Genomic DNA, 8,493 nt, shown 5'->3' with positions numbered 1-8,493 from the left:
TTTCCCTCTTCTTGCTTGCTCACATGCTTTTGAATTAATGATTGCTAGAAGGATGTATGCTTCAATAAGTTCGATTGTAAGCTTCCCTCTAGATTAGTTGCTTCTTTCCCTACTTTTTGTGATAAAGAACCATCCGAAGAATCATCTCTTCTAGCCTCCATCTAGGCATTCAAAACAGCAACAAATATGAAATGCCTCTAAGAGTACAAACATGAAATGAACAAAAGTACTTATATGATAGAATGTAGACTCCCTATAACATGTTTAGCTTTAATGTTTAGGTTTGCTAGGGATGAAATTATGGCATCAAAACTAACTTCACCTCATGCATAGTTAAATGCTATTAATGTGTTTAATATTTAAGAGCTTTGTTAGTTGTTTAGACTTTGGCCTTGGACAATGCAGCAGCTCAAATATGAAACTTATGAACGTGTTTTATAGAGTGTTAAAAACACATCACTTCCTTTTTTAAGAAAAATACTTTACTACAAGCTTCTCATTCTTTGCTAAAAAAAACTGTTCGTTTATTTATTTTTAATTCTCTTTCTTCAGTAGGAAGACTACTTTCACAATTTTACATAAATTATAATAGCAATTTCTACAAAGTATTCAATGTAACACTTCGAAAGACTTATTCACTTACTATCTACGAACGGTGCCCTTCAAAACAGACTTCATATGGCTTTTAAAGAACGGTGCCATTTACTACGAAGCCAACCATTGGAAGTAAATAAAATGTCGTCCAAAATAGGGGCGTGTTCTGTTATTCACTCGAATGACACAAGAATATAAGAAGGCACAAGCAGGCCAGCTCCACGAGAATGGAAGGTACAACACAATCACAGGGTTCAGATTGCAGAGCCGAAACAGAAACAGAAGGGCTCGCGAGATTAAATCCCAAGGAGCTGCCTAATGTTGACGGGGCTGAGATCGGTGGTGGGCCCGTTGAGGATGCGCTGGGTGATGAGGCCATTAACCGTCTGGGTGGGATGGAAGGGGTCCCAGAACACATATTTGGTCCTGTCCGGGCACAAGTTGGACAAGGCATTGCATATCAAGAAGCCATTATACTTGCCCTGCCCACAGCATGCGCTGTTGGAGATATCGAAGCCTGCAAAAAACCAGCACCACACAATCAAAGCACCTCACTGGTGGTGAAGTTGAAACTACCTGCCTCGCTCGCTCGTAGACTGTAGTAAAACAATCAGGCACATCACGACTAACCACACTAACAGCACCTACTTTCAGTGATCCCCCGGGGGCCTGCGGCCTGATTGTTATAAATGCTTGGGAAATAGGTAATAAAGTCACACTAGGCCTCCTTCCTGAGGGTCTTTACACACTTGGAAAAGGGCGCGAAAGAGAATGTCTAAAAAAGAGAGGTTTTGACATGCATCAATGATATATTGGTCGTAAAATACCCCCAAAAAACAGCCCACTAATTTTTGAAGACGAAAACAGAGTAAAAATGTGAGAAAAGCTAGTATCCATAATAAACCCTTAATTTTGGAGGGCGACCCAACCCCTCAAGTTATCTCCCACAGGTACATCTCCACACCTAACCAAACAAGCAAAGCAGGGAAGATCTCGAGTAGTAAAGAGAGGCATTTAAAAAATACCGTAGGCGGATGGCTTGGAGATATAGTCCATGACGATGCCGAAGCTGTTGACATACACGAAGGTGGCGTCGGGGAGCTCAGCATTGAGCTGCTCCGTCATAAGCTTCAAGGCCGCATTGAAGTTGACTGAAAGCTGCTGCAGCGACTCGATGCACGACCCATCCGGGCTCTTCTTCATGTTCAGCTGCGAAGGAATGCACCCCAAGGGTCCAAGCGACGAGATTGACAACTTGCGGGCACCCATGTTGTACAGTTGCTGCCACATCCAACCAAAACAAATCAAAAACACTAGTGTTCACATAGCTGGCCTACAGGCTTAGCGACTGACTTCTTCTTACAGTGAGCTGGCCCTTGTAGGTTGAAATGAGAATATCCTGCCATTGCGGAAGAGTGAATTGCTTATTAGAGCGGGCAGTGGGCATAAGATAATTGTTGATGTAGTCGTTACCCCCAAATGTTAGTGAGTACAAAGCACCACTGATCAGCTTCTGGGCTGCAGCTTCACCAATGTACCCGGAGATCTTCTGTTTGTACTCTTCAAACAGCTCGAACTGCCTCTGAACAGTGAGCACTGTCACCTGAAAGTCCATGCACACCCCAACATAAATAATTTAGCCCTCAAACGCTCTACTCTCGCAGATCGTGTTGCGCTAAACCATTCTCACTTACAAAAAGACGGCCAGTAGTGTTGAGAATGCCGGCACCAGCCGAGGCAAAGTTGGCGCCCAGCAATAGGCTTGACTCATCATTGCTAGGGTCCAGATAAGGCTTGATAGGAGGAGTGCCCATGAAATCGCCTGGAAAAGAGCATTCAAATAAGGATCAGAAATCTAGAACTGGAGATGAATGGGAGGAACAAGATTAGATCTTTTGAACACGAGGAATGAGCTGAAGTTTGAAATGTTTTTCTAAGGATTTATGGGGAGGAGCATTGCCTACGCCCGCTCCCCTTCCCCTAAAACCTCATCGAACCTCAAAAAATCCACGCGTGAAAAAAGAAGCAAAGCTCTATTTTACTTAAATCTATGCCGCAAGTACTGGACTCAGCCCTTGCTTGCTTAACGATACCCCTGAAATCTAGACTACGTTCGCGATGGGGACTCGGGAGCACTCGACAAAGCCTGAAGTCGAGGATAACGTGAGTAAAAATGGTTATAAAAAAAACAGCCACTTACTACAAATAATACTTACAAGAATTAAACAGAGCACTTTACTACATCAAAAAGCTCCCTCTCTACAACCAACCAATGTGAGCCAACTATTGAGCGACGTCAAATCGGGAACTTAATCTTTTGAACCGTGTAAGTCCTTTATGCTAGAGCAACGATTCTTCCCTGTTTTGGAATAGAACGCATAATCCGTGCAAAAAATATTACAAAGAGACCAATGATGGAGGCGAGGCCCTCTTACTGATGAAGTCGGAGATGATTTTGCCATTGCAGAACCTTCCAGTGGGCTTGCCGGTAGGGTAGTCGAGACCATTGGGCTTGAAGTTGGCTCGTGCAGTGGAAGGGATGTAGTTATTGTTTCCGGTGTCCACAAGGGAGTCTCCGAACACGAACATGGCAATGGGAGACGCATAGCTCACCACACAATGCAACAAAATCAAGCAGACTGCGGCAAGCCCACGAACCCCACTCTTGCTAAGCTTTTCCATGACTACACAAACACTTGCTAAGCTTCACCTCACAAAGCCACACTTAAAAGCAATGCAAAAGCAAGAGAGCACCCCTTGCCCTGCGATGAGGCAGGCCTACAAAGAATTCACATAAGCTAAAGGGGACACCAATGACCACAATTTCACACAAGATGACAAGGCTAACTCGAGACTGCGTACACCACTGTTCGAAAAAAATAATTTTGCCAAAAAGTTAAAAACCTTCATTAGAAATTTGGGAAATTATTAATTGAAGAATTTCTCAAATTTTGGAGGTTTTCCTTCTAAAATTTCCCAAATTTTGCAGGTTTTTGTACCTTCAAGTTAAAAATTTGAAGGTAATTTTCAGAAGTTGCAGGTGCAAATTACACTAAACCCGGGTTTTTTTCGAACACTGGCGTACACCCAACCCCAGGGGAGCCCGGTACTAAAGCTCTGGGTGCAGCTTTATACCACGAATACCGTGGCTACCTTGAAAATAAATAATTAATAGCCAACTAACAAAAAGAAGCAGAACGTCGAGCCCTTCATGACTGTCAACGTGGACAAAGAATCCAATTTGAGAGCTCGGGACTTGGTGGCGGTCAGTTTTTAGCTAAAAAGACTCGAGGTGTGAACTCTGTTTGCCTGGGCCTGAAGAAAAGGTGAAAAAGTGGGCCGGTGAATTCTTAGAGTTGACTGCGAGAAATCATGTGCATTATTGTGAAAGTTAAGACTCCTGGGCTAGAAAGCGCCTGTGTTGAGAGAGTCCCATTGCGTTCGAAAATGTGGCGGATTATACTGTCGACACACCGACTGGCGCACACACGGGCCACGGCAGATGGATTCGAGACGGTGTAGCATTCACTGCCAGTTGGCCGAACTTCGAAGAAGTTTGTGTTAACATGAGCCAAGCTGTCCTGAATGGTGAAGAAGATCATGGGTGTGATATCAGAGCAAGCTGTGAAACGCCACAGTTGGGGTAGGTAGGTGGGGGCTTTTAACTTCGCCTGCACCACCTCACCACTCTATGAGAGGACAATGGCATTCAATGAGAAGAAGCCTGTGGTGGGTACCGGCTTTTAGCAACACGCGGTCACCGGTGTGAACTGCCACTTTCAACTTCCTTCAAAAAAATAACCAAAAGAACGAAAGTGTTCAATTCCGTCCAGGGGGGAGCCAAGGCCTTAAAGTTTAACATAACAAAAGAACAACATTGATGCCGACATTTCAACAAGTTCTTTCCATTGACCAAAATTTTGCCCAAGAGATCCTAAGGATGTAAGGCCTATTTCCATGCTCAGAGTAGTTGCAATGCAAACTTAACGACTCCATAAATGCATCCTAAGGTAGTAAGGCCTATTTCCATGCTCACAGTAGTTGCAATGCAAACGTAACGACTCCATAAATGCAACCAGGCTTGATTTGCACCCCTTCCCTTCAAAAATGAAAGGTTTGGTTTTGTATTTTAATGTAACTAACGGAATGACCTGTCTTCAACGGGTAAGAGTATTCTAGCCTTGTAGGAAGAGGAGAAAAAGGTGCCAAATCTCTAAGAAGTTTCAAGTTTTTTTGTGGAAGGTTTGCATGTGGGCATTACCTATTGGGTCTAAACTCCAAAGGAGAAATATTTCTAGTGGCATCTATCCCAGGTGTAGGTCATCACTTGAAGATGGTAAACATGTGTTTTGGGAATGCCCAGCAATCAGGGGTACCTGGTCCAAAATGCCTAAGTGGATAGAGAAGAGCTTGGGTATGCAAACATATTGGGGGACTGGATCTTGGGTAAATGGTCAGTTAGTAATAAACATATTGGTTTGGTTTTTAATATCATCAAAGCTTGCATCTTGTTGGAAATCTGGTCTAGCAAGGATGCGATTGTATTTATAAAGGCAGTATGTACAAGCTTGCAAGAGTCAGACTTGATACATAAGTGTGTTTACATGTGCTGGTCTGTGTGTAATGTAAATAAAATAAGATGCTCTCAGATAGATTTGTTGATTCATAATTTGCAAAGGAATATGATCTGAATTCTGCCACCAATGCTTGGTGAGCTTCAAACATACTATGCATAAACCCCTAACTCTGGTTTGTATGGTGTAGGTGAGATGTTGGGAAGGGAAGAAAAGGCCTCCCAAGTTTGGACCAAAAACTCTAAGGTGGTACCGTAAAGAAAAACAAGTTGATCATACATTTATTGCTTTTATAGAAAACCCTGTTGGAACCAGACCCACTGTTAAAGTTTGGTCCAAGAAAGGGGGAATGCTAGAAGAATTGTCCCCTCGTGGATGCACTACAGAAGCTATGATGGAGGCTAGCATACTTTTGGGATATCAGATATCTTGGGAACAGTCCTGCTTTTTGATGGAAGAAGAGAGATGGGAATTTTTGTATAAAATTCTGAATGAAGTTGAGAAGGAGTAGTAGTAAATATGGATATTGTAGCCCTGACTTGGTTGCATTGCAGCTTTTAAACAGCTTCAGTTAATATATATAATTATTATTGATCCTAAAAAAATAAAGCCCACTTTGGGCCTCATGGTCATCGACTTAACAACCTACATATAAATATCCACACCATGCTTACCACAATATCGAAGCTCCCAAAACACTTAGTTTTCTTTGAATAAGCACCAAAATTGGCATACATATGTATCTAGCATTCCAACCCAGGATAGTGGTGACAACCAAACACACAAACGCAAACCATTAAAACAATCTTCGAGTGATTGGATTATCTCTCCTTAGAAGCCTACGCTCCTCGTCCCACCATCTCTCCAAAAAAAATATATAAGACAATAACATTGGCTATGGCAAGATATAATTTTAAAGGGAAAAAAACTGAAAGATAGAACCTTACAAAACTCATTCAGTAGATCAACATTTGAGACGAATGGCATTTGAACAGCCTTGTAAATGCCAAATCAAAAAATTATGTAATGTCCAGTGCCTATGCATCGAAAATCTATCCTATTAGGTTTTTCATAGCCTACAAACATTACATGTACATGAAGCTAAACCGCAATCTTTTACAATCTTAGATTGTAAATTCCAAGCAACCCAAAGCTCTTGTTGTAAGCGTCGAGACCATACAAACCTAGCAATAATCTAAGTTCCAAAATATAAAGATATTCCCTGTTTCAAAAAAACGTATCAATATCATTTTTTATATGCATTAAAATGCCAAAAAAAACCCAAAAAAGTAGATTTTTATACGGTGATACACATGTACACTCTAATAGTTCGATCATTAGAGATGATGTAGCTTGTCCTTCCCAAGACAGAGGGTTTACAATTGAGCCATGAATATTAAATAGATTATAGTAAACAATGATGACTATGTTATAGCAAACGCCAGGACCAATACATTCAATATCTTATCCATCGCCATAAATAAATGAAAATGATCTCCTTGCCACATCCATCCTATGCAGTATTGCCTATCATATCAAATACATCAATACCTTCACTAATCATTTACGCATGATTATGAGGTCTCTCTCTCTCTCTCTCTCTCTCTCTCTCTCTCTCTCTCTCTCAATGTTAAGTATTTCGAACTAAGCAAGAAAATTTAATAATGCCACAATAAAGGAAAGTAAGTCAAAAGCAAAATATCTTCTTATTCAAATGTTATAAAAACAAAGAAGAACTCACCATGCCCCTATAGCCATCTCAAAATTTTAAACCACCCCTTCAACAATAGATGGGGCACTCCATACTTCTGGATCTACATGGTGGCTTTACCTCAATGTCAACCATTTATTCCAGACAATGTAAGTATATTTATATATATCAATTCAATATTATCGGTAATGAAAACGCCATTGTGGGAGATAAATTGCGGGAATTTTTCCATTCAAATCCTATTTATCTTCATGTCTTCACATCACAAAAATAAAAATGTCAATCTAAAAGAAACATCCATCAAATCCAAGAAGTTTCCATTTTGGGCTAGGTTGGTACCCAAAAAAAACCTAATTGTGGCATCTCCTCAAAGAAGATCGTATTTAACAATTTATTATTGTCATAGGTCAACGTTAAAATGTCTAATGCCATGTTTCTACATAAAATAGAACCAAACTTCACATCAATAACAATCATAATCTTCTTTATAGTTAGAGAGAGAGAGAGAGAGAGAGAGAGAGAGAGAGAGAGAGAGAGAGAGAGAAGAAGAAGAAGAAGAAGAGAGACAAAGACAGTATTTGTATAAAAAATCTAAAGACTATTTAAATACCAATGGTCATAGAAGAAGAACACAACCATATTTATTTTTGAATGAACTTATGCTTTGGGATACATTTAATAACTTGACGTACTTAATCTCTTGGGCCAGCGACGTTATAGTCTATTTCATAAAGATCAGCAGGCCTAAACTTTCTTTAATATTCATTATAGCGTAATATTTTCATCTGATTTTTCTAAATCTAAACGTATAATAATTTTAAAAACATCGTTCTATCCAACAGCATGAACCACCCAAACCAGCTTAGACTATGAAAAAAGCGACGCTCAAATTCTGTAGAGCCAAATTCACCCTTTCCTCAAAGAGGAAAGAGTACTCCTCATGTGCTTAAAGAAAATGCAAGTCACCTCTTCCATCTCTACCAATTATACATACATGTAAGTAGATGCATGATTATTGTGTACATGTGTATATAAATCAAAATTGTAGCTACTATGTGCAAAGATGTGACATGTAAATAAACACATCTAATTACAAAGATCACCATGAAAATTAAAAAGCATAGTACACAAAAATCATGAATATTTTAAAGAAGAGTCCTTCTACAATGAAGAGTGTAACAAAGAAAGGAATGTTTTTAGATTTGTCTATATATGTATGTATGTATGTATAAACATATATACATACATACATTAATCTTATAGATACATGGAAATAAATACAACTTATTAATTTTTGTTGCACTGACACACTAACTCTCTCTCTCTCTCTCTCTCTCTCTCTCTCTCTCTCTCTCTATGCCATTGTGCATTTGCATCCATGTGTAATGTATGTGACATGTTTATATGTATGTAGGTACACACACTCTCTCTCTCTTCTTATCTAGCATGGAAATAAATAGAACTTATTAGCTTTTGTTGCACTAACATGCTCCTTGGAAATAAATTTATAAAAATGTCTCATCTTGAACTTACTCTCTATTTAAAACTTTTGCAATTATATGTGCTCTGCATGTGTGTGATGTGTGTGTGTGGGTGTCTCACCATATGTGTATA

At 39.8% G+C, this 8,493-nt stretch overlaps 1 protein-coding gene across 1 annotated transcript; it reads right to left on the bottom strand.

Annotated features, from left to right (window-relative positions):
- Positions 1-740: 740 nt before the first annotated feature.
- Positions 741-3,461, bottom strand: LOC147627394 (GDSL esterase/lipase At4g28780-like). The gene is made up of 5 exons (XM_086816039.1): positions 3,030-3,461; positions 2,289-2,416; positions 1,958-2,197; positions 1,620-1,875; positions 741-1,111 (listed from the first exon to the last, which is right to left on the bottom strand). Exons 1-5 carry the CDS (start codon positions 3,274-3,276, stop codon positions 891-893), a joined length of 1,092 nt encoding a protein of 363 aa, XP_086672165.1. The 5' UTR covers positions 3,277-3,461; the 3' UTR covers positions 741-890.
- Between the last annotated feature and the right edge of the window lie 5,032 nt (positions 3,462-8,493).

This window comes from Cibotium barometz, chromosome 21 (assembly GCF_041138505.1).
Source record: "Cibotium barometz isolate CiBa-2024 chromosome 21, ASM4113850v1, whole genome shotgun sequence".
Lineage (NCBI taxonomy): Eukaryota > Viridiplantae > Streptophyta > Polypodiopsida > Cyatheales > Cibotiaceae > Cibotium > Cibotium barometz.
Note: the sequence above shows the minus strand (reverse complement) of the source record. Positions and strands in the feature narration are given on the sequence as shown.

Coding starts and splice junctions, on each gene's coding strand:
- LOC147627394 (XM_086816039.1), bottom strand. CDS start 3,276: ATGGAAAAGCTTAGCAAGAGTGGGGTTCGTGGGCTTGCCGCAGTCTGC. Junction 2,417..3,029: donor AATCATCTCCGACTTCATCA/GTAAGAGGGCCT, acceptor GCTCTTTTCCAG/GCGATTTCATGGGCACTCCT. Junction 1,876..1,957: donor CCTACAAGGGCCAGCTCACT/GTAAGAAGAAGT, acceptor TGGATGTGGCAG/CAACTGTACAACATGGGTGC.